This window comes from Porcisia hertigi, chromosome 12 (assembly GCF_017918235.1).
Source record: "Porcisia hertigi strain C119 chromosome 12, whole genome shotgun sequence".
In the NCBI taxonomy this organism is placed as follows: domain Eukaryota; phylum Euglenozoa; class Kinetoplastea; order Trypanosomatida; family Trypanosomatidae; genus Porcisia; species Porcisia hertigi.
The window spans coordinates 186,040-212,208 of NC_090571.1; the positions used below are offsets into that span (position 1 = coordinate 186,040).

Below are 26,169 nucleotides of genomic sequence, written 5' to 3' on the forward strand. Positions count from 1 at the left end.
CTGCCGTGTATCGATGCTGGTGGTGCGCATATGTGTACGTGTGTGAGGGTGTCTGGGTATACTCCCGGCCTCGGCACTCCACAAGTGAAGAGCCGCGACGGCGCTGTCAAATGAAAAAGGTGTAGACAGGCCCCCTGGACAGGTTCCGTCACCAGCGCCCCTGAAAGATGCAGGGAAGTACTCGCACGCGACAGGCACGCATCACAGCTACGCCCTCCTCCTTGACCCCACTTTCATCATTGGCCTCGATCTTCAACACCTATTATACCTGTAGCCAGTAGGGCACAACCCATGTGTGTTCATCGTTCCCTCTCTCTCTCTCTCTACGCGTGTATCGGGAGAATACTCGTCTTGTCACATAGGGTTAAGCGTGTGCGTATGGTCAGTGAAAATCGGTGCACACTTTGTTCGTTTGTTTAATTTACTGTGAGTCGCTCATGTGTTGTTGTCTCGGAAGGGGGAGAGGAGGGGAGGGGGGAGCACCGTGCCAATACGCCCGCCCACCCCACCCCGCCCCGCCGCCTACCGACACCCGAAATATTTATTTATTTATTCCAAGAGGGAGGCAGGGAGGGAGGGAGGGGGGGGAGGGCTGCAGAGGCCTCCCTGCCCTGCAGGTCCTCGGCAAGACCCCAACTCTTCTCTTATTCACATCAGCCCTCCAACTCTTTGCGCCATGGCGCCCTCCCGCCCGCCGGCACAGCCTTCGTTGCTGCGCGTGCCTCGGACCAGCCCCGCATAGCTAGAAATGCAACATGCACACACACACACCCTGACAGGTTCCTGCTCGTCTCTTGCTCTTTGACACACCTTCAACCCGGACGCCCCACCCTAGTGCATTACGCACAGCATCCGCTACAGTCATGGCATCTATGATCGTCGCTGGTGCCACTGGTGCGATCGGTCGTACTGTCGTACAGTATGCCATCCAGCAGTCATGGATTAACCGCGTCGTGGCGCTGACGCGTGAAAAGAACATCACGACGTCCAACTACGAGAACCTCTTTGGCATCACGATCGTGGGCGACGCCGGTGACACTCACAACGGCACTGAGAACAACACAAGGAACGAAAGGAAAGGCTGTTTACCCTCTCCCGGCACTATTAGCGTCACACCGGCGGAGGCCGCCAAGATCAACCCCATCGCCATCGATTGGGAAGCGTTCACGCAGCTGTGGGCGACGACGCGCAACAGTGGCAGTGCTGCAGCCACTGCCGTGACAGATCCCATGGAGCAGTACAAACACATCTTCAGTGGTCACATGTACGCCGCCATGTGTTTGGGCACCACGCGCAAAGATGCCGGGAGCGCTGAGGGATTCATGCGGTGCGACTACGACTACGTGATGGCATTCACAGAGGCCTTGCTGATGTACTCGGCGCCAGCTGGCCTCGCACCAGACACGATCTTTATGCGTCATATCGGTGATAAAGGCCTCTCGAAGCATGCGCACGTGCAACAGGGCGTAGGGGCTGACGAGAACGCCGCCCAGTCGTCCCGCACCCTTCGCGTTTTGTGCCAAGTCAGTTCCAGCGGTGCCTGCAGCAGCTCGTGGTTTCTGTACTTGAAAACAAAAGGCATTGCCGATGACTCCACAGTGGAGCGAGTGTATGCGCACAACAAGCACATCACCGCTACCGACACGCCGCCATCGGTAAATCTTGTGTTGCTTCGGCCAGGGCCGCTGGATCGCCATGGCAAGACCAGAGGCAACGAAAGGTTCATCAAGCTCATTGTGTCATCCCTGCCCGTCGAGACCTGTGGAGCCGCCATCATCTCGGCGTGCAAACACTTGCCGGCTCAGAAAAGCGCACGACAGGCCGCAGACGATACAGAGGCGACTGACGAACAGAAGACATGGATGGGCAAGCCCTACATGGCGACCAAGCTGCTGCACAAAGCTGGCATGCCGCTCAACGAGCCGTTATCGTTCATCTACGAGGCGAACAACTCGGCGATCAAAGAAATGGCATCTCGCCTAGCGACCTGAAGTGCAGCATCAGGAACACGCATACAGGCGGCCCTCTGCGCCCTTGCCACAGCCTCCTCCCGGGATCCCTCGCCGCACTCCTCCCTGGCTAGCCATCTGAGTAACACATCATTCGTGATGTGTGCGCGCCGGCGATGGTACCAGTGATAACGATCCCAACACCCGGCACCTATTACATCCCCCCCCCTCTCCTCTCCTCTCCTCTCCAGGTTTACGCTCATCCACACAACACACACACTCCACATCTCGGTACACACACGACAGAAAATACCTGCACAAGTTTTTCCTTTGCCACTCGTACTGGGCATATTTTTCGTAGTGTTGCCGGTGTGTTGTTTGCTTTTTATTATTAAACCACGCCCCCACTCTCTGGTAGATGCGCTCGGCCTCCTTTGTCCATTTTTTTTTTGAGACCTCTTCCAGTGGGCTATTTATCCTTGTTTCCACTCGCCTGTGTGTGTGTGTGTGTATGTGTTGGGTGGGCCACGAAAAAAAAAGCATAAAATACAGAGACACACAAACACCAAGGTTTCACGCGACCTGTTCCTCTCCCCTCCCCCCCCCCTCCCCCCATTTTACCTCCTCTTCATCTGTTGGATCTTCATATCTCTCTGTGTGTAGCGCGTTGTCCCACCCGTCTCCCTCCTGTGAAAAAAAAAAAACGGGGTTTACATTGGCGAAGTCCTTTTCGACGGAGAGACAATCGGAGTAGTACTTGATTTTCTGGACGGGTTGAAGGTTCGACACGGGGGGGGGGGGGGGGGGGTCCGGGGGAGGGGGGTCTCGGGCACCATGTGGTCGGCCGGCGTCCCGAGTGAGTGACGCACATTCACTGCTATGCAGTGTGTGGTGCTGGGGATTTCTGGCGAATGTGCATGTCCGGGTTTCGTCCGAGATGTCTGATCCGGGTAGATTTTGGGTACCCGGGACGGTTGGTCCAGGTGTGCACCCTGTGTGCCGATGTGCTCCTGTAGTGCGCTCTTCTACAAATGTGATGACACACATACATGTGCGTGTGTGTGTGTGTGTGTGTGATCTCTTCACCGAATGACTCATCCGTTCTCTCCTCTCCCCTTCTACTTCTGTCTCTTCTGGAATTTGGGGTACAAAGCCAGTAAGTAGTCAAAGTGGGGGTTTATTGCGGTCTCCGACGCCCACCCGTCCACTCAAACCCCTGAGCACTGGGGCTCCTGACGCGGTGTGTGTCTGGTCCACGGTGAAGTGGTTTTTCAAACATGTTGCTTTAGTTTAAGCTGCCCCAGCGCCACAGGATGGCAGATCAGCCAACCAATTTATCTTCAAGGTGGTCAAGATTTCTTCCACGCGAGTGTGTGTTTATGTAGTGTTTTTTTTTACACGTGCCCAATAGGGGGGGGGAAGGGGGATGTTTGTGGCCAGCTCTCTCTCTTTCACCCGCGCCCCGGGTTTTTTCAAGAAAGAGCGCGCAAGTCTGAGTTTGAAGGGTGCGCTTCCGATGTGGTGGGATCTTCGCGGAAAGCCAACCAACCACCACCCCCTCACATTGCTGATGGGGTTTCAACACCCCGTGGGCTTTAATAAGGGGAAAACTGTTGATCTCCATTATGTCGTCCTTTTAAACATTATTCTTCCCGCATTTTTCTGCCCTTCAATAGTTTATGGCTGGACATCGCTGGATGAAGAAAGGGTGGCCAGGATGTCCGCAAAAATGGAAAATATGTATCTAACGGTTTATGAATCTCGGGTTTCTCTCAATACAACATGGAGTCCCGTTGTGTTCGCGATTCCCCTCTGATGAACACCGGTGGGGCGTTGGTCATCCACCCAGTCTCTTGTCTTTGTTTTCTGTCACTCTTCGATGTGTTCGATTTTTCTAGTTTAGCAGATTCTCTTGTGTTCATACGTTGGCCCACTAACAACACAAGTGCTCGTTTTTTTTCCCTCGGCTACACTGCCGTTTGTTCAGTCGGAGCTGATTTGCCTTTGTAGTTTCCTGTGTTTTCAGATTTTCTTCAGTGATCCGTTGTTTTTCCCACACGTGTCCGCTCGGCATGCGCACAACCTTCGACACAAATGAAAGGGCACTCGGTGCCGGGTGGGTCTCCCCGGTACCGGTGCCGAGCCACAAGTAAAACATACAACAGAGACGTTGACGACGTGACGTGTCCCACACGCGACTGGACGCGAAGGACGGACGAACGGAACCTCAGTTACGCGGCCGCGCGGCTGTGGTCGCGAAGCATGCCATGACCTGCCCCACCTCAGGCCACGCCTCTCTCACACACAGGTCTGTAGCACAATAAGGGGGGAGCACAAACCATGAAACGCATCGATACCCCACCCACCCCCGAAAAAAAAAAAAACGCCCACCACTATCAAGGGCAAGCCCCCCCCCCCTCCGCACGCACGCGGTTTGTGCCGCCTTTTCGAAGGGGGCGTGTCGGCGGTGTGCTGCGCTTACCAACTCGGGCGCACGCGGGCCCGCCGCGGCTGCGCCCGCTCCGCGCCGGGCCCCAAAAGACCCGGCAGCCCGCTGGCCCAACCGCGCCAGCATGGCGGCCCAGGGAGGGCGAGGCCCTGCCGGCCGCAGCTACATACGCACACCACGGGCCGCGGGAAGGAAGCGGCGGCGCACAGGGCAAAAAAAAAGCCCAGGAGGAGAAAAGTTGCGAGCAGCCGGAGGGAGGGGGGGAAGGGCGCCGGCGAGTGACCAAAAAGCGGCCCGACACACCCCGGGGGCAGGGCACCCAAAGCGAGGGCGGCCCCCCTGCATGCGTGGTGCCATGCGTTTGCCCGCGGTGTCGTCGCAGATTGGGGGCACGAGTGCCGTTCAGTTGCTGACATATTTTTTTTTGTACAACATCGCCCTAGTAGATGTGGGCTCCATAGTCCAAGAAGCAACCCCCCTCCTGGGGGGAGGAGGGGGGGGAGGCAGAAAAAGAGGGGAGAAGACGCGCCGCCACGGTCAGGAAAAGTCGAAGTGTGGCTTCTTAGAGTAAAACAACGCCATGAACGGTGGTGCAGCTGCCGAACTTGTTAGCAGTGGTGAAGGCGGATCTTTCTGGTGGCACTGATGGGAATTCATGCACGTCACAGTCACCAACCCGTTGGCGAGGTGTACCACATCCAAGTCATCTCGTGTGGGAGTATCCTGCATGCTTTTGACGAGATGAGAATCCCTCAGCGCCGTCCCCACTGAGGCGCACGTCAGAGGGGAAGTGGACCGACTGTCCTCCCCACCACGCGCATCATCCTCGTTGTGCGGCGCCGCCGCCGCGGTATTGAGCAGCTCCTCTGCGCTCCGTTGGCGCAGCGCGCCACCCATGAAGGCGGGTGCGCCATTGGGCGCACCCGCCGCGCAAGCGAGGGGCACGAGCTCCGAGGCCCGCGCCACCGACAACGATAGCTCCGGCTGGGGTTGCCACCGCGCGCACCGGGTGGAGTCGTCGGACACCGCTGCACCGGCGGTGATTTCGAAAAAGGGGTTCGATTGGTGCGGGGGCACATCAGCCGGCGCACACGGGCGTGTCGAAGCCATCAACGCCACCCTCATCGCGCGCCTCACGAGCTGCACCTCCTTGGACTTGGCATCAGGAACCCAGTGGTCATTCTCCTGACCCTCGATGCCGTCGCGAGCGGTGTGTTCTCCTCGGCTGGCACTAAACCCCTGCAGCGCGCCTGCCTGCCGTCGCGAGCCCGCCTCATTCGCGCTGCTCACCCACCCTCGGGGGACAGCCTCCTCTCGCTCTGCCGCCGCGCACGGCGTGCCGCGGTCGGGTGAAGACAAGCACGCCGAAAGCGTAACACCTTCACGCACCAAAAGGGGTCGCTGCGCCTCGTGTCGCGCCGAGGGCGTGGTACAGACGGCTGTCGTCGACTCCGATGCGTGGGCAGGAGATGCAATGGGCGAGAGGCTCACCGCCTCGTTGGCGTAGCCGCGCAGACTCCACTGTGGAAGAGTCTTGAGTGACGACGGCGATGCGGACGATGCCGGCGCCACTCCTTGCCCCTCAAGCAAGTCCGCGAGGGGACCCACACCATAGACTGGCTCCTCACACGAGGATGAAGCAAAAAGTGTCACCTTGCGCGCGTCGAGGTCGGCGAAGGAGTCCTCCACCTGCCTCGGTGGTGGAGAAGAGTACACGGTGCTGCTGGGAAACGGAGCAGCCTCGCTAGGACTGCCGACAAGTGCCGCCCCCATGACTGAGGCGATGTTTAGCTCCACTTGAACATGCCCTCCAGCGTCGGAATACGTGGTTCGGGTGGCAGGCTGGTCCACTTTCCCATCTGCGTCAGAGCCTGATGAGTCGCAGTGACTGTCCCTTGAGCACGTGGACGACGAGGACGCAGAGCGACCCTCGTCGAGGTCGAGCAGCCAGGAGAGAGCTGCAAACATGATAGATGATCTAAGCCAACCGCGCAAGCTGCTGCGCGGTTGATTCCCGCGTGGTGAAAAGAGGAGCGCTGCCACGCCACCGAACCCCCCCCGGTGCCGAGAAATGTGTGCGAAGAGAGTTCAGCAAAGAGAGGACAAAATCGCGTCCTCCCTGGCACTGGAACCCACTCACTCACTACCCGCGTGAGGGTGTATGTGTGGCCCCCCCCTCCTCGTCCTTTCTCTCCCGCCCCCCCCCCCTCCTCCCCGCGTGCGGCCCAGCACGGTGCGGCGTCCAGCGTTTCCCTTTTCGCTTTTATTTTCTTTTATTCTTGCAAGACCAGTTCTATGGATCCACCGCTGTGACAGACCTTGTCCACACACCTGCACACGTGTGGTGACTCATGATTTGATTGTTTGAATGGACGCGCGGGGGTCCACACGTTGTTGATGAGTAGGAACGTCAATATGGCAGGCAAAAAAAAAACGAGGGGAACAAGGAAAATCAGGACGCCAAGGCAAATGAAGATTGTGAAGAATGTCCCTTTGTGTTCGCGCAACACACAAACCCTGCCGGCGACGGTGCCCCCCCCCCCCCACTGGCCAGATGACCGTCATATGCAATCCCCAGAGGCATGCCGCACGAGAACAGCCACACCTCAGCCACGAAAGATGAGCCATGGCATACGAATAAGCAGGAAGAAAACAGTGACAACAAACAGCAGGGGGGAGAAGAAAAAAGGGGGTTGTACCCACACGTCGCTGCTGCCGCCCATCTTTAATAAAAGCGGATCCGCCGCAATGATGCCGGAGAAACAATGTACGCGGAGCCTTCTCCATATTGTGACAGTTGCACCGCAGCTCAGGCAGTCCCCACACACACACACACACACACCGCCCCATTTGGCTTTGTAGCATGTCTAGACAGTCAGATAATTTGAATTCGATGCCACTCTCTGCACACACACACACACACACACACCGCACCCCTTCACAATCTCTTCATGTTGCGCGAAGCAGCTGTAGAGAAGTGCTGGTGTAATTGCTGTCGTGGTCATTTTCGCTAGACCTCGGCCCCCCTCCCCAAACTCGACCGGCCTTCGATTCGCAGACCGCCGCTTGGGAGAGTCCTCGGGGTGTCCCAGGTCACCCCGCCCCACCCCACCCCCAAAAAAAAAACGACATGCCAACCCCCCAACCCCCCCCTGGATGCAACATGCCGAGCAGTCGACGAAGAGTTTCGAACCGACAGACGGCACCGGCACCGCCGTTTCCATTTCTCTTCGCCTGGAAAAGAAATGTACGCGCCCTTCAGTGGATTGAGGGGCGGAAACGGGAGGAGGAGGCACACGGGCACCCAACCACGTGCGCACCACCCCCACCCCGCAACTCGGACCAACCCAGAGAGTTATGGAATATATATATAACAATAAGGTTTTTTTTAATGTAACACCAACCCGACAACATGAACCACACAGGCGGGGCGTGGGGAGGCGAGGAGCCATCAGAGGAATGAGGAAAGAAAAATATAGGTAAAGTACGTGGCGGTGGTGCCTCCAGAGCACACCCTCATTTCTTTAGTTTTTCAAAGGCCAGTGATACTCCCTTGATACTCACCGGCGCCTGAGTATTATCATCGTAGTCGTACCATTCGCTGGACAGGTCCACCTCCTCGAAAGAGCCACCGCCATCGGCAATGACTACCCACTGGTTATCAATCTCCAGCTCCACGGGCCGGCCGCCGCGCACTTCGAAGGATGCAATCACGTTGGCCGGGCTTTCCTCCACCGCACTGTAGTAGCCTGTGCCCGGCGGGACGGGGAGCACGTCGGCCGTGATTTCTGATCTGCAAAACTTACATTTTAAAATAAAATTGTGAGTACCGCCGTCGCGTTCGTGATGTTCCGCAGGGTTAACGTACGCGATGCGCGTTGACCCCTCGTTGCATGAGCAACACTGGAAGCACAGGCCCCACGTGCGGTTCTTGGCCGGTATGATCCGCTCGATCCCTTCCGACTCCTCCACGCTCATGACAGCATGGAAAACGGGCATATTGAGCCACCACCACCACCACTACCACCCCCTGTTGGGCCGTGCACTTTCTAATTTTTTTTATTTTACTCACGGCACTTTGCCCCAGTGAGCCCAAATGAAGGGGATGTCGATTTCCTTTGGATGGAGTGTAAAAGAGAGGCGTGTGACACACACACACACGCAGCACCTTCACACGGGCGGTAAGTTTCTTTTCTTTTTTTTTTGGGGGGGGGGAGCACGAGAGGGGGGGGCAGAGGCGGCAGCGTATGTATACGCGAGTTCTGGGTGAGCAAGAAAGTGGGGGAGGGGGGAGGACAGGCTCATGTGTCAGTTTGTGGAAGGGAACGCGTAGCGAGAGAGCTCACGCGACGTCGACGGCCAGCGAAAAACGGCGGCATTGACATCCTCATGAAAGAAAAGAGAGAAAATCCACGGGAGCAGGAACGAGGGGGGGGGGGGGAACGTTGGGCACCACTTCACTAGCAGGGAACATGCTAAAGACACCAAGTTTGTGCACTGCCTCCTCTCCCTCCCCCCCCCCCCGTCCCCGACACACACATAACAGCCGGAAAAAAAAAGAGCAGTGTGTAACAATATTTGGGGGAGGGGTTGCTTTTCTTTGTTTTTTTTTTTGGTGTGTGTGTGTGTGTGTGTGTATGTGTGTGGGAGCTCACTTATCTGTGCCCTCGAGACGGAGTTGAACACGGATTGTCCATCGGAATACCTTAATGGATGCATCTATTGAGACCTCTCTGCGGTTGATAGTCACTCACGACTTTCGATCGTCGCGGGTCAGAGGGGAGGCCCGAGTAGATTTTTTGGTTCAGCGCGGCGACGGCGGCGGTGGTGGAAGAAAAAAAGGAAGGCGGGACGCGATCACACACACACACACAGAGAGATATGCAATAAGAATATAGAGACTCTCAGCCCGATGACGTGCGTTTCTGTGTACTCTTGGGCATGCAATCGGTGATCGAAGATGTCAAGCGGTATAAAAGGTCGCACCCAGTTGCTTCTCACAGTACCGTGTCATGATCGCGATGCACGCGGCTGCGAAGTGCCGTGCGGTGCGAGGGTAGCGGGATTCGGGTGCATTGAAGAAAACGCAGTTGGCTGCCACATGCCAAACGCTGCGCTCCAACTCCGCCAGCGTCAGTACGCGCCGCTCACTGCTCGCCGTGCTGTCCAGAAGTGAGCGGACATCGTTACCAAGTGCCTCTGATGACAGGATGCCTCCTCGACGCAAACCTCGATACTCGGCCTTCATAGTTGCCGTCGTTGATGGTGCAGGGAACCCGCTGCTGCCAACCGGTGCGTGTGAGGCCTCGAGTGCTGAAGGCGTCAGCGACGCCGACGCAGAGACAAGCGTGTGTGTGCCAGACACCGACTGGGCCGTCGAGACGTATCCGGCAAGACTTTCTGCGACGCTGGGATGCGTCATCACAGCTGCACGGGTGTATTGGCGATGGCTCTCTGCGATGTAGCGACGCACCTCCGCGAGACTCAGGGGGGAACGGACGATGGTGTTGTAAGGGCCAGAGCGTACGCCAGCAAACTCCATGATGGTGGCAGCGTGCACTGGGGAGAGAAAGTCATCGGCCCCGTCCACCATGAAGAACTGCTCGAGCAGTGAAGAAAAATTCTCGAGAGAGAGCGGGGTCGCGTAGCGCAGTAGGTGCAGCTGAGCGCGGGCCTGTGGTGAGGGCAAGGACGACCAGAGCGCATACCACGGCGCGTCGAGCGGGTCAGGCTCGAAGGGCAACGACGCTGACGTCGTCGAGGGCGCTACGACGTGGTCGGCCCTGTGCGCAGCGTCTGGGCCCCGCGTCTCCCCTGGCATGGCTGCCCTCTCACCGGTCACGGAGAGAGAGGAGTGCTCTAGGGCGCCAGCAACGTCGCCAGACCGCGCGTGTGGCTGCAGCGTCGGTAACTGGCTGGGGTCTGTCGCCCCTCCTCTGCCCATGCCGCCGGGTGCAGAACACCCTAACACGTTTGGGTGACCAAGTGGAGGACATGACGACGAGGTGCCCAAGGCGCGGGCCGCAGTGCCTGCCTCCGCAGATGCAAGCGAGCCGGCCACACCCACACTGGCAACTGCTGCTCTTGTCTGCTCGCCTCCCGTTGGAGAAGAGCGAACGGGCAGAGAGGCGACAGCCGCCTGCGACATCATTGCAGTACCATGCCGCTGCTGCGATGCCAGCGAGGACGCAACCATGTCCGAGGGCACAGACGCTGATGACGGCGCGGTCCCTTCATCAGCGTGGCCAGAGATATGCGATGACGATGCTGGGCCCTGTACGGTGGCCATAACGGCAGGACACACCTCGTGACCACCGGTGCCGAGTAATGCATGCGCTGTAGAAGGTGCTGCTTGCAGCGCGCTGACCGCGCCTGCTAGCCGGTTGCCACCAAGGCTGCTTGTGCTCGTCAACAGTGTCTGTTGCCGTGCTGCCCCTCCACGCCTCCCCTCCTCCTGCGCCTCCTGGGCGTAAGAGTTGAGCGCTTCAGCATGCTGTAGCGCGTACGCCGTGCACATTTTGCATCGATTACAGTGAAAGATCTCCTTGTAAATGTCTTCCACGACAATGCGGCGGAGTGCCAAGGCACTGTGCAGCTCTCTTGTCAGAGCGTAGACGTGAGCAGCGAGCAGCGTCCAGTCCACTTGGCCCCAAGCCTCGAAATCGCAGTCGCCCGGCTGTTCTGGGGTTGGCGATAAAAAGGTGGTCGAGGGCGAAGGTGGTGCGCCTGCGTAGACGGCACCGATGTTGACTTTCGAAGCACCACCACCACCGTTGGTGGCGACATCTGTGCTACGCAGGAGCGCACCCTCCACAACGTCCACCGTATCCTTCCCATGCGGCGGATCCTCCTCGATGCCCTTCACCCCACTCCAGATCCGCTGGCGCCGCCGCTCCAAGTGGGAACTCTTCGACTGCTGCAGCAGCAGCAGCGCATACCACAGCATGCCGACCGCATCTTTGAAGTTAATCGTGGCGGTCAGAGATCCTGCGCTGGACGCATGACCGGCACCAGAAGCGGCGGCAAAGCCACCGCCACGAGCGGCGTCTGCGGCGGAGCGACACGAAACGGTGAGAGGCATCACTTGAGAGGAAAGAGAATGAAAAGGTCGAGACAGGGACAGAGGCGTGTAGGTTGAGAGGCAAGACACTTTTTTCTGCCCAAGTACGGGTGCGGTGCGCTCACCTTGATATGAGTGAAAAATAAGATGTCAATAGACCACAACTTGAGCCCGCTGGATGTTTGCTTTTGTGTGGCGCCTACTTCGTATTCCTTTTTTTTTGATGTGTTCGTGTGTGTATGTTGTGCGTGTGTGTTGTGCGTGTGTGTGTGTGTGTGTGCGAGCGCGCGTATGGTTTTTGCAGGTTTGATAGCAGTGTAGGTGAAGGACAGACGAGCGTGCAGGAGGAGGAGGGGGAAGGGTGAGTGGACGCGGTGTGTAATACATAGGGAAAGAAATTCAGAGTGCAGCCGATATCAAATGCGGGAAATGGTGGGACCCTCAGTAAAAAACCGAAACGTGAGTGGGAACGGGATAGGACGGCATGGTGGGGTCACTAGAGGCGTGGAGCTGTTCGCCTCACCACCGCCCCCTCCCTCCCTCCCCCGTGACCTCGGTTTTGCAACGGCTTTAGTCAACCACCTCCACGCACCTCCCGTACACAGCCCCTCGTCCTCTCTCTCTCCTTCAAGGATCGAGGTGGAAAGCCTCAACCCCGTGTATAAATAAATAAATAAATAAATATATGCATGTACATGCACACACACACACACTTGCAGACAGAGGAGAGAAACTTGGAGATTAAAGCGGGAGCACGCCATGGCCTCATCCATCCCCTGCTCCCTTTTGTTTCGTTACTGCACCGCTGTTATCAGCTTAACTAATGAGTGCTGTGATCCCAAAATGGGTGGCAGTGGAGGCTGTATCAAGCCCGCCAGCAGACACACGCCCGCGCGCAGCTGACCTCACTTGCACCACCACGCCTCCCCCCTCCCCCTCCCCCTCCCCCCAATCTTGTTGTTTGGTCATCATTAAATCTTAACGCAACATGCAGTCGTCAAAGTTTAATGATGACCAAACAACAAGATTGGGGGGAGGGGGGAGGGGGAGGGGGGAGGGGGAGGGGGTACGCAAAACGAGGTCTGCGGAGAAGCAGCACAAGAATGTTCATGATGACGGCGACGGGGGAGAGAGGCAACCGTATGTAACTATATATATATATATACACGCACGCACACACACACGCACACACATACATAAATATATTTGTTGCTCAGTTGGCGCGGAAAACCTCGCGCTTCTGTCGCTTCTTCATCGACAACGGATTCTGGCCCTTCTGGCGGCGCCGCTTTCGATTTACCGGGGCCTTGTCGCTCACTGCGTTGCGGAAGGCCAGCGACGGGGGCGGATGATGAGTAGACTTTTCAGGCAACGGCACCTCCGTCGCGGTGCCCAGGTGCTTCATGAAGGCCACATCAGCTCGTGTGAGCTTCGGCGCGGCTGCCACCACCGTCGTCGTTGTCGCCGATGAGTACTGAGAGGGAGGCGTGCGAGAGAAGCCCACGCGCCTCGACGCGTCGAACTCGCCCTTTCGCCGGTCGCTCCGCAAAGAAGAGGGTGCGGCAGCCACTGATGATGAGAAGCGGTTGCTCACAGCTCTATTGTTGTCACACAACCGGCTAGCCCCAACATCGTCTTCGGCATACCGGTACGCCGTTCCCCGTTGCTCGACCCAGAGTGCATCCGGGTTCGTGGTCAGCCGCAGCAGGGGTGTCACAGCCGCGAGGCGGCGTCGCACGTCGTGGCTCTGCGTTGCTACAAAGAAGGCACGCGAGTAATAAGGACGTGACTTGGTGGCGTTGGCGCTACTCCTCCCCCCTCCCTGCGCATTTTGCAGACGTGCGGTTGATGCGTGCGCCGCACTCAAATTTGATGCCTCACCCACACCGTCATGGCCGCTGCCGTAAGCCTTTCGACTCTCGCTACGTCGGCGCCGCTTTGCCGCCGCGCTGTGAGGTGAATACACCAGAGCGTTGTGGTCCATAAATGGGGGCATCGAGACCAATCGAAGTGCCTTCAAATCACACGGAGAGGCGTCGGCAGCGACTGTGGTGCCAACGCATTCACATGACAGGCGACCCAGGCAAATGTCGTTGGCGAACATAAAGTTTCCAATGGCCTTGGACTCGTTGCGCGTGGACAGCTGGACACTGGCACCCATCTGCTCTGTCGAGCCGCTCGCTTCGTGACTGTCGCTAGCATCGGTACAGCGATGGTGCGGCTGCCTCTGCTCCTCCTCCAACTCGATCAGCGTGATACGGCTCAGCAGGTGGTCCACCACCGCTGCCGGCACTTCCTGGAATGTGAGCGGGAAGGTAGTGGAGGAGGGTGACGGACCACCGTGACGGTGTGCGACGCCGCTGTCCCCGATATTGCCGCTGCCGTTCATCGCGGCCAAGTCACCAAACGACGCAGCTAGCCACGCCTCTGTTGCGGTCATCCGATGGGGCTTCTCCGTGTGTGGCGTGATTAGCGACGACGTGGGGTTCGAAGGCATTTGACGCTTCGAAGAAGCGCTGCCCTTCTCTTCCTGTTGTCCGATCACCAAAGTGTCGACGGCACCCGGGTTAGAGCAGGATGGGCTCGTGGAGGCTGTGGCGCAGGCCACCGACGTGGGGACGGAGTCACGCATGCGATGAAGAGCCGTCACTGTCTCCGGTAAGCAGTACAAGTGAAATTTGGAGGCCGGGGTGGTGTTGGCATGGGGCGCTGATCCCGTCGCGGAGTAGCCGCTCCCCGCTGGGCTACGACTCTCGCCCTGAAAAGCCTCGCATAGCAGCGCTGTGAGGAAGGCGTATGGTGATGGCTCCGGCAGCTCACCAAAGGGAATCCGTGCTATGCTGGCCGCCAGTGCCGCTGCACTCCTGTCTGTCGCGGACAGCGCTGAATGCTTCGGCGGTGAGCCCGCGCGCGTGGCCTCGCTTGCGCCGGTGGTCGCGGCAGCCTTGCGCAGCTTTCGGCGACGAGCCTCTCGCCACGTGGCAGACGCGTTGGCCTGCCAGTACGACAGGAGCACTGCTCGCAGGAAAGATGCGTCACACAATACAGCGTACCCGCGGTCCCCGCTGGCCGCCGAAGAAAGACAAGAAACCGGAGTTTGGATAAGGTGGGCAGCAGACAACATGCGGAGGCAACGCTTGTTGGCGTGCGCGCGAAGAACTCTCCGCTTCATGGTGTGTGTGTGTGTGTGTGTGTGTGTGTGTGTGTGTGTGTATTTATGCACGCAGATCCTCTCTGACAAATACTGGCCAATGCGGAGCGCAAACGTTTGTGTGTTGGGTGTTGGGTGTGTGTTGTATAAGTCGGCCGACAGCAAAAGAGAAGCAAAAGAAAAAGGATGAGGAGGAGTTCAAAGCGCGAATAAGATGAAACACGGGACGTCATCACTAGCGATTGTCCACATTCTCGAGAGAAGATGTAGACATAAAAAGTGTGCGTGTGTGTCCTGCGAAGACAACAACGGAGCCAATAGAAGCAGTAGCAAGAAATAACAGAGCGCCCCCCCCCTCCCCTCCCCTCCCACGCATCCTCCACAGCCTGCAAAGCGCGTGGTGGTGAACACGTACGCAACAAGTCAGCGGGTGTAAGAGAAGCGCACCCTTCATCGATGGATATACACGCTGCCAGAGAGGTGAACAGGGAGGGGGGGGGATGGAAGAGGTGGAGAGGAGGAGCCGATGCGCTTTTAACTATTAATGATGTCGGACGATTCTACGTTAATATATCGAAGTTTTTTTTCTTTTTGTTTAGATGACGTGCGTATATTTTTTTTTGCTTTTTGTTAGCGGTGCGTGTCTGTGTGTGTGTGTGTGTGTGTGTGTTCCAGTGGTTTGGCGATGGAGGGAGCCGCCCTCCCCTCAGGGCAGTGCACAGATATGAGGCATGTCTGACCAAAAAAAAGAAAACAATCTTGCCCCAACAGTGATTACGCACTCGTGGCAGATGAGCACTTAAGAAATACAAGATAAACGGGTGATGTGTGGGGCAGGACAGGGGAGGGCAGGGGAGGGGAGGGATGAGTGAAGCACAAGAAAAACTGCTGCTGAAAAAAAAAGGGAAGCATCAGTAGGCAAAAATCCACAAGCACGCGCCAAGAATAGCCAAACAAAACATGAGAGACTGTCTTGAAGCCCCTCTCAACTCCACACACACACACACACACACAAAGGCACGGGAGCGGAAAAGGTGAAGGTGATGGCGTGTACACACGTGTGTGAATAGAGAGAAGCCAGGCATGTGGCCCTTCACGCGTTACAACTGCCCAGAACACCAAAACGAGGAAGTGATGAGGTGCACGCGCTCACCAAAGACGGAGAGGAAGAGAGGAAAAGTGAGTCACAATATCAAACGCAGCAAAAGGTTTGATAGACCAGCATCAGAAAAAAAAAAAACAGCAGCAACAACAGAGCCCTTCGAAGGTCATTTGAAGCAACCAATAAAAAAAGTAAAATAAATAAAATGTGCAACGGACAAATGGAGGAGAGACGAGAAACCACTGAGTGTTGTCACAACGTAGCACATTTGCATGGCGGTGATAGGGAAGGGGGGAAAGGGGGAGAGGAGGAACGTGGGGAGAGACAGTACAAGAGTCGAGAGCCTCAACCTCAACCTCCAGGGCCACAACACAGCCACAGAAGTGACCACGCGTCACCCGCCGATCCTTTCCTCCCTCCTCTCCCTCCCTTTCCATATCTAATTTTTTTTTTATGTCTACCCTTCCACCACCAAAGATACCGTCGCAGCTGTTTCAGAAGAAGTCTGTGCAGAGCGCAGACGCCCCGTCATTGAGAAGAGCGCCCTACTCCTCCTGGCGGAACCGCTTGTGCGGAAGCAGAGGTGATGTGCTGCCCTTCTGTGGGTCAGAAAATGTGGCCGTTAACCCTGTCTCTTCGTCGTCGTCGTCGTTGCTGTCGTCAAACTTCATGGCTCGGCGCACCACAGCGGAGAAGAAGGCGCGTAGCCCCTGGCCTAACCCGCTTCCGCTCCCCAGCGCATACCGCTGGGGCTGGGGCTGGCGCTGGCGTAGATCGGTATCGATGTCGTGACTCCCCTGTGAGGGGTCACCACCCTCGGAACCAGAGCCGTCGCTGTTGTCCGTGTCGGCGCTGAGCACAGGTCCATGCTCTATCCTGTTTGACTGCCTGGGCATTCCATCACCCGTGTCCACCGTATTCTGCGCCGTCCCCACCTCCTCGGCAACCCCTCCTTTCCCCCCCTCTCCAGACTCGGAGCAGGATGTAGATGAAATGTAAACGGTGATCTCGCCTGGCGGCGCTGCCGCTGAGGTGCTCCCGGAGAGAGTCGTGTGCGTGTGCGCGGCGGTGTGCGGAGACACACTTGGCAAACAAACATCTCCACTCTCATCCTCGCTCTCCTCACGTTGACGGCGACGGCCAGCAAGGTGACCTGCGTCGACGCCTTCGCTCGACTTGACGACTAGGGTGCCCGTCGCCTCCCTCCCCTTTTTTGCACCACCAGGCACCCCTTCAGTGATGATGTGAGATGATGTTGCAGAGGTGGCCCCTAGAGGCCCTGCCACTAAGGTCGCCCCCATGCCCATTGGCGTACTAGTGCCCTCATCGTGGCCCTCGGTCACGGAGGATCTTGGCTCAATCGGCGACGTCTCCTCGCTTGGGACGTTGTCTCTCTTACCACGCCCACAGGTACTTCCCTCAAGCTCGCCGCCGGCGGTGACCTCCGATAAAACCGTCGAAGTGCTGAAGAGAGGCTCGCCAGAGGCTTGGGGATTGCCCGCCAGCGTCTCAAGCATCCCAATAAACTCTGCAGACGCACGCGGTAGGGCGGTAGGTGGCGCAGTGCGGGAGAGCGCCGTCGCAGACGGCTGAGTGACTCGCTGCGCTCGAAGATCGCCGACAGAACTCGGCGTGTAGTGGTGATTGGTGCGATTTACCTTGCCGCCCTCACCTTGTAGCGCATGTGCATCCTCATGATAATAATGCCTCACCCGCTCGTACTGTGAAGCATCTTCGCCACGTCCATCCACTTCACCGCCGTCGGCCTCGGCATCCACGGCGGCGGCGGCGGCGGCAGAGGCAGTGGTGCGTTCATTGTCGCACTCCTCCTCGTTCAGCCGCTGCCTCAGCACCTCGAGCAGCTGAGTGCGCAGCCGCTCATGGGTCTGCAGGGCGGCGTCCAGCGGTAGCTTCACGTGCTCGTGGAGCGCTTTGTCGAGCTGCCGAACCTTTCCTGCCCACTTGTCCAGCTGCTCCACGTAGGAGAGAAGAGATGTGCACCGGTAGAAGAGATCATCAGCGGCGGGATCGTAGACGTCCATGGCACTCTGCTCCTGTTGGACGCGCTCCACCTCCTTCGATCGCCGCTCACGCAGTGTGTAAAACCGGCTGAGCATCGTGGCGAGCCCATCACGACAACACTCATACAATTGAACGAGGGCGTAGCGGGCTGGAGTCGCCATCACAGAAACGGTGGCCTCATGTGCATTCGAGGGTGCGTCATTCATTCCGCTTGACCGCCTCTGCACCCTCTCGGCTGAGCGCACCGCAGGGAACACATCACCGCTGGCTGGAACAATCGACGCACCCTCTGCCTTTGTCGTCCCAGCCGGTGGAGGGAAGCAGGACAAAGCGGGCTGCGTCGCGGATGGAAACACGGGCACCTGCACGCTAAGGATAAACATCTCTCGCGTCTTTACGGTGTCAGCAGAGGCCACCGGTTGATTAGACTCATCACCGCCAGAGACAGCCGCGTTTTCGCTGCGTTCCAGAAACTCACTCGGATGGTTGCTGAAGGTGAGGACCCCGCTGTACCGCCCGCTTTGCCTCACCGCCTCCACCGCTTCAGGTGTCAGGAAGTGCGATACACACCGACTGGCCGAGGCGCCGGTGATGGAGCTGTCATCGAGGCCCTTTGGAAACACCACACGGTCCATTCGGGTCAACGGAGTGGACGACAGCAACGCTGTCCAGCCATGCCGCGTCGTCTCAGGACTGCTCCCGAGAAGCCCGTCTGCGAGACGGCTACTGATCATCCTGCAGCGTGAGCGCAGACGATCCGCAAGGAGACGGCAGGCGGCCAGTCCGGCACGTGCGGCATCACGTTCCCTGCGTCGCAGGATGTCTGATTCGCTTACTCTGTGGGTGCCACGGACGATGGGCTCCATGGCCCTCATGCGCCCTGCGCGATCACCATCCTCCTGCACCTCCTCGTCAATCTCGTCCAGCCGAGCGCACACCTCATCCAACGCCAACAGTGGTGACCTCTCCACCAAGTAACGTTTGTGCAGCTCACGGTGCTGCTCCTCCAACCTCGCCAGCTTCTCGTGGAAATCAGCCAAAAGAGTGATGCGGTCGCGGGCCTCGTCGAGGTCTTGCAGAACACGCTGAGCGCCACTCCCACTGCCGCCGCTGCTGTGGGTGACTACATCGCCTAGTTGCGTGCCGAGGGCGGGTGGACTCGAAACCGTCGAGAGCGCATAAAGACCAGAAGCCCGTCGGCTTCCATCGCAAGATTCGGCTGCCGATGCCGATGCTGCCTCGCGCCACGACTCCAACACCTCCAGTATGTGCGACTCCATGTCCGCCTGTGCGCTAAAAAAGAGTTCGTCCGCCTCGACAAGAGAGTCCAGAGTGATCACTTCTTCGCACAACTCTTGCGTACGCTGCGGCAGACCCGCGAGCGGATGCAGTGGTGATGCAGTCTGTTGGTCACCCTCGCACCCCCTCTCCTCCTCGGACAGCTCGTAAGCCCAATTTTCACTAGCGGGAGAGGGCGCAAGAGTGGCGTACCCCCGCATGGGGGAACTCTTATGCTCGTCTTGTGAGCGAGCGGCATGGGCAACGAGCTCCACCGCATTAACAACGGGGATTGTCTTCAAGGGGGATGACGGCAGATGGTCACGTGGCACACGATCCTCAGGAATGGACGCCGAGGCCCCAGACAACGCCTCTGGAATCACACGGTTTGCAGCAGTCTGGAGACGAGGGAGATACGCCTCCAGTTGTCTCACGCTCGCTTCATGTGCGAACGTTGGTGCCGTTGCGGGTCGCGTTGTGGTGATGCTCTTTCCATGCGGTGAGGTAGACGGCATCGCCGATGCATATGACGTTGCTTGCCCTTTATATCGCAACGAGGTCGCAGACGGAGAGATGGGGCGGTGGTGGAAACGTGCGGGTACGGTGTACGTTGTCGACGTCGTGGGGGAGACCGATAACCCCTTGGCGGGGGCGGTGTTGGTAGTCGGTCTGCTCATGATCCCGATACGATTAGCAGCAGGATCCCTCTTCGGCATAATTGTCAGTAAGTACACAAGACACTGAGAAAGAGATCCAACGCTACACGAGTATGCGTGTGTGTGCGTGTGTGTGTGTGTGTGGTGTATATATTTATATATCTGGGAACGGGGGGAGGGGGGGAGGGGGACAACGACAACGGCCTTTGGCAATCCCACAAAGGGGACACGGAGTCAGCCAACAACAACGAGAGAAAAAAATATACAAATAAATAGAGGAGAACGAAAGTGGTGGGTGTGCGGATCAAGTGAAGTATGACGGAACAACACACGCCCGCTTACACCAGAAGCGATAACTGAACTCACGCTTTTCTTCTTTTGTTTTCTTCAGTGACGGTCAGCAGGAGCGAGAGACGACGCCAAACAAAAAAAAAAGGGAGAATGAGTCATCCATGACAACGGCGGCGGCGACGGCGGCGGCGGCGCAGGTAAAGACGCGATATCAAAACACAAGAAAAAAAAGGGGGACAGAGAAAAGTGAGGAAGGCAGAGAAGTGCGTGAATGTAAGCGATGGGCTACCGTTTGAGCGTTGGTGGCCTTCTGAACGTGTGTGCTGGTGCATGTGGCTTTGATCCACGTACGAGTGCACGACAAGGGCAGTCACAGCCGGAGAAAAATGATGCGGCAGAGCCACGCAGCGAGGACGAGGAAGGCATTTGCGCGCCGTCAGGGATGCATCTCCCCCCCCCCCCGACTCATTGTCAGGGCGACAAAAGCATTCAGAGCTAATTTGCATGATTTGTTTTTTTTTTGGTGCGTTGGGTTGGATTGGATTGCGGGGGAGGGAAGGGAGAAGAAGAGGAGAGAGAAGAAGAGAAGAGAAGAGAAGAAGAGGAGAGGAGAGAGGGAGGGGAGGGAGGGAGGGGAGGGAGGGGGAGGGGGAGGGGGAGGGAGGGGGAGGGGAGGGGGAGGGGAGGGGGAGGGGGGAGGGGGAGGGGCATATAGAAAGAGAGGATGCAGACACACACATACACACACACATACACGTGGTCAATTGCACGTATGTAGCCAGGGGAATGGAAGAATGGAGACAACAAGAAAATCGAAAGGAAAAGTAGAAACAGAGAAACAGACAGAGAGAGACAGAGAAAGACAGAGAGAAAAAACGATCCAAGAAATAAATGGGCGAGGCTGCGATTAAGTTAAAAAAAAAAATAATAAATCCCAAGGGAAAATGAGGAGGTGAGGGAGGAGGAGGAACGAGAAAAACCCCGAACACACCAGACGCATGAAAAACACGCAAGCGACGCAAAAAAAAATAAAAATAAAAATAAAAATAAACAACAAGAAAGGGGGGAGCTCAAACAAACAAAAAAAAAGAGCGGTTTGGGACAAGAAAAAAAAAGGGAGTAGACAGGTGCAACAAAACGAGTACGTTCTTTTCTCTCTCGTGTATACACGCAGAAATGTCGGTGGGTGTCCATGTGTACACATCAAAATATAAAAAATCTCCTCCTCCTCCTCCTCCTCCTCTTGAAACTATAATGCACTACACAGAGGGGGGAAAAATGAATACAAGAAGAGGGACAAAAAAATAAAAATATACGTAACAGAAAAATATCACAAAGCTACAGTCCACTCGAAGGAGTGGCGCGCTTATAGTGTGGAGCCTGAAGAATGAGAAGGAGTGGGAAGGGGGAAGAGAAAAATAAAGAAACGAAAAGAAGGGGGGGGCGTTGAAAAGGTTGTGAGACACAGCGCCGCTGCTCCGTTCGTCGCGCGAGGGTCTTCCACTCCTGCTCTGTCCGCATTCGCATATCTACGCAGGCATTCAAGTGCGAGCGTCTCCCTCCTTTCCTCTTCTTTTTCTCCCCCCCCTTTCTAGCACCCAACCTGCCGCTAAAAATATTCACCTACACAGAGAGAGAGGGGGAGGGGGAGGGAGGAGGAAGGAGGGAGGGAGACGCTCGCACCTCGATGACTGCATCAGGTAACAGACCGTTGTATAGAATAATGAATGCTCAGGGGGCAGACCAGATGAGCTACATCGCCAAAATGGGATTTAGCTCGATATATCCCCCATCCGGCCACCTACAAGGGGGCAACAAAAAACTTTGCGAGCAGTATCCATTGGGAATAGGGGGAAGACACGCAGCACAGATAACAAAAGAGATCGGGAGGAGGTTAAAAGCACTGGGGTCGGAAAATGTTTGAGAAAGGCAAAAGTCGGGGAAGAGGAGATTGTCTTCACACGGGATGTGCCGTCCTCTGCACACACACACACACACACGCACAGCCCTCGACATTCCTCTCGCCAGAGTCAGGAGAGCTTCCTCAAAGGCCTTCATGAGTCTGATAAGTCAAGTGAAACGGCTCTGGAAACCAGAACAAAAAAAATTAAACAATAACAGCAGTAGTAGTCTTCACTGGAAACATTACGCACATGCCCATACAGTAAGGGGGGATCAATGTGTGTGTGTGTGTGTGTGTGTGTGTGTGTGTGGAGAGGGAGGGAGGGAGGGAGATCTCCCCTCTTCGTTTTCAAATGATGGGAAAAAAGAAACCGAGAACTAAAAACCAAAAAAAGAGAGAGAGGAGAGGAGGGGAGGGGAGGGGAGGGGAGAAGAAGAAACGCGTGCACCAATACAATCCTATAACACATTACAGTGACGCAGACACAAAGAGGCGAACATACTCGTGTGTGTGTGTGTATATATACACGCGCTCATACAGATGCATAATCTTCATAACAGGGGGCACAAGGGGGGCGGGGGAGAAGAAGATTTAGAGAGAGACTTGAGGAACAATTGTCGAAAGGAGGGGCACAAAAGTTCGAAGCAGCGTCTATCCCGAAGTGGGACAGCGCCATCACCAGAAGAGGAAGGGGGAGAGAGATGATGATGATGATGATGATGATGATGATGATGATGATGATGATGATGATGAAAGGGGGGAGGGGGGAAGAATAAAATATATAAATAAGAAACATGTATATACACACATATATGTATGTACACACACGTATAGGTGGATCTGTACACGCACAAATACAATAATCGTTTTTTCTGTTGTTGTTGTTGTTGTTGCTGTTGCTGTCGTTGTTTATATATACATACATGCATAGATATACAATAATAAAACGAGAGTATATATTCTACCCATGAAAAACAAAAAAAAACAAAAAAGGAGAGGAAGAAGAGAGATCGCAGACGATGAACGACGATACAAAGAGTCTTCCGGTTTGGCACCCCGAAACATGTTTGTTGTGAGAGCGTGACAAACAAAAATTGTGTGTGAACAATGGAATACAAGAGACCTGAAACAAGAGACACATCGCGCAGCTGCTGCTCTTGAGAATACAGGAAAAGGAGGCAGCGAGGGAGGGAGAGAAGAAATAAATAAATAGTAAACGCCAAGGTGAAGGGTCATCAGCAGCCAGGCAATATGTGCACGCAGTGATGCGTCTTCGTTTTGTGCGTGGGTCACATAAAACGGGGAGGGGCGGGGAAAGATGAAGCAAACAATGAAAATGAGCTTTTCGTGGATCACAAAGAAAGAAAGAGAAGACACGCACGCACACACAGACGGACCTCACCGAGTTCATCTGAGAGGAAACAGGCAGATGGTGTGTCCCCCTTTTTTTTTATGTGTGTATGTGTGGGGAAGGCGGGGAGGGAAGGGGGGGGGCGGCTCTAAAAACCTGGCCACTCATCCCCCCCCACACGCACGCTGCCTGCTTTTAGTGAGCAACTGCTGTGAATTCAAAACGCCTAATTCCTTCGATCTCCAGTGCGGTTGTCAACACTGTCGACACTCATATAGGGGCAGAGAGATGAGGTTGAGGAGCCCCCACAGGCACACAACACTGTGGTGCGGTGGGCGGTAGTGGCAGCGAAGTCCTCGAGTAGCCTTGCGGTTAGTCGCAGTCAATGCCACATCCCCTGGTCGCGTCAGCTGGGACTGTCTCTCTCTCTGACCGAACGCCGCCACCACCACCCCGACAGTCTCCCCCCCCCCCCCTCCCTCCCTTCCACGGGTGAATTCAAGACGGCAACCTGCGAAAATGCCCAGTCGGACGCGCGTACGTCAGCGTGTAGCGCTGTACCCTCCCCCGCCCCGCCAAGACCTTCACAAGGCAGACCGCAGGCGCGCCTTCAAAACGGTTTGTGGGAGGGAGATGGGAATACGAGAGCTGCGGAGCACGTCGCCGAACAAAGTCGAACCGACCTCTGCGGCCACCAGCGTCAGCAGTACGGTTAGAAGTCTTACCGGAATGAAGCCTCTGGTTCCAAGCACGGAGCCGGCAAGAGCCGTCCGCTAAGTCGGGCCTTTCTCTGCCAGATGGTGAAGATAATGACTCGCTAGGGTGTGCATCTCGATCTGCAGCCTCAGCCTTTCGCGGCCAGCGTGTGTTTCCTCAGCCCACACCTCCTGCCGCTGAACCGCACGCACGGCTCTGTCACACTCCGCGGAAAGGCATGCGCGGAGGTCTGGCGAAACCGCAGACAGAACACTTTCATTGCTTACATCCAACCAACACGAGAGAGAAGAGTAGGGCTGCTTTTCTTGCGCGTCTGTCGCCGGCGCGGTCGGCAGGCAGTACGTCGGTGGCATCGAAGCTGCCACCGCTATGGCAGCCGCAGTTGGAGCAGTATCTCCTCGGTCCTCGTCCAGGTCGTTGTTCAACGCCGCCGCTGTCGCGAAGAGAAAGGCGTTTGGCAAGCGAGGCGGGGACTGCAAGGATGTGAAGAGCAACGCCGCCTCAGCAACAGCGGCACTACCGTTTGCAGACCCACTAGCTTTGTTCGGGAAGGTAGTGGTATATCGAGCCGGTGCCGAGGCGCCGCTGCCGCAGAGCGTCGCAGTTTTCGAGGGCGATGGGATGGAAAGAGTGTGCGCTGTAGCGGTAGTTACTCCTGCGCTGGAGGTGGTGGTGGTGGTGGTGGCGGCGCGGCTGGTGTTGGACCGCATGAGGGGCGACTCTGTCGTTGCTGTAGCACCACCCTCGCTGCTTCCGACACAGTCATCGTTGGGGGAGAAAGAGTCTTGCATAGTGGTGCCGTAAACGTATGATGTGTCATGACGTGCGGCGCGGAGCGCAACGGGCAGAGTCGGCTCAACTGCACGCTCCGTTGACAACAGCTTGTGGACAACCGCACCCAGTTGCGTACTGGGGGGCTGGGGGGGCTGCATAGCCTCCAGCTCCGCTTTCTGCTCTGCAACGCACCCGACAGGGGCATGTAATGGCGTCGATGATCGGTGCGTGGCCGTTCCTAATGCTGTCGCTGGGGGCCGGCCTCCTGCTCCGCAGCCATAGCTGGGATTCACCTTGTCTGCCCCACCCTTACTCGATGGTAGAGGGGTCGACAGAGCGAGGGACTCCAAGGAGGGAGGCGAAGGCGACACCGCTCCTACGCACCTCGCCAGAGACCTAGTAGACTCCAAGGTCATTAATGGCACCGACACTGCCAAAGTGGCAGTACACCCCGGGATGTGTTCGCCATCTGCGATGGAAGCGGCATTGTTGTAACTGGGGGCTGAAGAGGGCGAATTGCCGGTCCACAGCTCTGCTGGAGAGGCGAGCTCGCTCTCTGACAGCCATGGAAGTGGGCGCAGGGGCCACTGATGAAGCTCTGCGGCTTCATGAACCGAGTTAGAGAGAAGCTGCAGTCCTTTTTCGGTGGAGGAGGCCGTGGCGCGCTGTCCCGTGGCTTCTAAACTGCAGGTGCAGTGGGATGCTGGTGGTGTGCCGGGATGCTTGGCCGGCAGACCCTCGTCGCTGCCGATAAGGCTTCCCTTGGAGACGTCCGAGACAAGAGACATGTCGGTAGTGTACTCTACTGCCACTCTGGGAGGGACGTCGTCGTGGCAGCGTTGGAGAGACGGTTAGGGTATGCAATGAAGAGATGGAGGATGTACCAAAAAAAAAAAGAGGACATAGTGGTGTTGAGCTGCACTAGCAGAATCATGAGGGGGCAAAGATCATTTTTTTTTTTTTGGGGGGGGGGGGGGGGGGGAGGGGGAGGGGCCAAGTGACCGTGGCTGACGATGGACCAAGACGCCAGCAGTCCAGCAGCCAGTGTGCCGATACACGATCACTCGCTTGCCATGACCAGCAACTGTGGAAATGGGGGGTGGTGGCAATGCGGCGAAGCTGCTGGGCTGCGAAGCTAATCCCCCCGCCCCCCCTCTCCCTCTCCGAAACGGCTGTTGGTGGGGGAGGAGGGCCCCCCCCCCACCCACCCACCCTTGTGGATCGTAAAATGGCGCTTTAGATCAGCCCGTGAAATCCAGAGAACAAAAAAATTTCAAAGTTGCGGAGGAGGAAGAGGAGATCCAATAAAACACTCTACTCGAGTACTATGGCCGGTGATCATTGGAACACTTGAGCAAGAGATGAGAGAGAAAAGAGAGGGGGAGAAAGGGGGAGAGGGGGAGAGGGGGAGAGGGGGGGAGAAAGGGGGGCAGGCTGCAGCGAAAAGGAAAAAAAATACAAACGAC

General features: G+C 56.8%; 7 protein-coding genes across 7 annotated transcripts; 1 reads left to right on the plus strand and 6 right to left on the minus strand.

Moving 5' to 3' along the window:
• Positions 1-863: 863 nt before the first annotated feature.
• JKF63_07484 (uncharacterized protein) lies at positions 864-1,991 on the plus strand (the record flags this gene model as incomplete). Its single annotated transcript, XM_067903421.1, has 1 exon — positions 864-1,991. The coding sequence occupies one exon, from the start codon at positions 864-866 to the stop codon at positions 1,989-1,991; it is 1,128 nt and encodes a 375-aa protein (XP_067758846.1).
• Positions 1,992-4,935: 2,944 nt separating this feature from the next.
• Positions 4,936-6,366, minus strand: JKF63_07485 (uncharacterized protein; the record flags this gene model as incomplete). The annotated part of the gene is made up of 1 exon (XM_067903422.1): positions 4,936-6,366. One exon carries the CDS (start codon positions 6,364-6,366, stop codon positions 4,936-4,938), a length of 1,431 nt encoding a protein of 476 aa, XP_067758847.1.
• Positions 6,367-7,914: 1,548 nt separating this feature from the next.
• On the minus strand, positions 7,915-8,397 carry JKF63_07486 (uncharacterized protein; the record flags this gene model as incomplete). Its single annotated transcript, XM_067903423.1, has 1 exon — positions 7,915-8,397. The coding sequence occupies one exon, from the start codon at positions 8,395-8,397 to the stop codon at positions 7,915-7,917; it is 483 nt and encodes a 160-aa protein (XP_067758848.1).
• A 964-nt stretch (positions 8,398-9,361) lies between these two features.
• Positions 9,362-11,479, minus strand: JKF63_07487 (uncharacterized protein; the record flags this gene model as incomplete). The annotated part of the gene is made up of 1 exon (XM_067903424.1): positions 9,362-11,479. The coding sequence occupies one exon, from the start codon at positions 11,477-11,479 to the stop codon at positions 9,362-9,364; it is 2,118 nt and encodes a 705-aa protein (XP_067758849.1).
• Positions 11,480-12,671: 1,192 nt separating this feature from the next.
• JKF63_07488 (uncharacterized protein) lies at positions 12,672-14,630 on the minus strand (the record flags this gene model as incomplete). The annotated part of the gene is made up of 1 exon (XM_067903425.1): positions 12,672-14,630. The coding sequence occupies one exon, from the start codon at positions 14,628-14,630 to the stop codon at positions 12,672-12,674; it is 1,959 nt and encodes a 652-aa protein (XP_067758850.1).
• Positions 14,631-16,256: 1,626 nt separating this feature from the next.
• On the minus strand, positions 16,257-19,727 carry JKF63_07489 (uncharacterized protein; the record flags this gene model as incomplete). The annotated part of the gene is made up of 1 exon (XM_067903426.1): positions 16,257-19,727. The coding sequence occupies one exon, from the start codon at positions 19,725-19,727 to the stop codon at positions 16,257-16,259; it is 3,471 nt and encodes a 1,156-aa protein (XP_067758851.1).
• A 4,258-nt stretch (positions 19,728-23,985) lies between these two features.
• Positions 23,986-25,491, minus strand: JKF63_07490 (uncharacterized protein; the record flags this gene model as incomplete). Its single annotated transcript, XM_067903427.1, has 1 exon — positions 23,986-25,491. One exon carries the CDS (start codon positions 25,489-25,491, stop codon positions 23,986-23,988), a length of 1,506 nt encoding a protein of 501 aa, XP_067758852.1.
• Between the last annotated feature and the right edge of the window lie 678 nt (positions 25,492-26,169).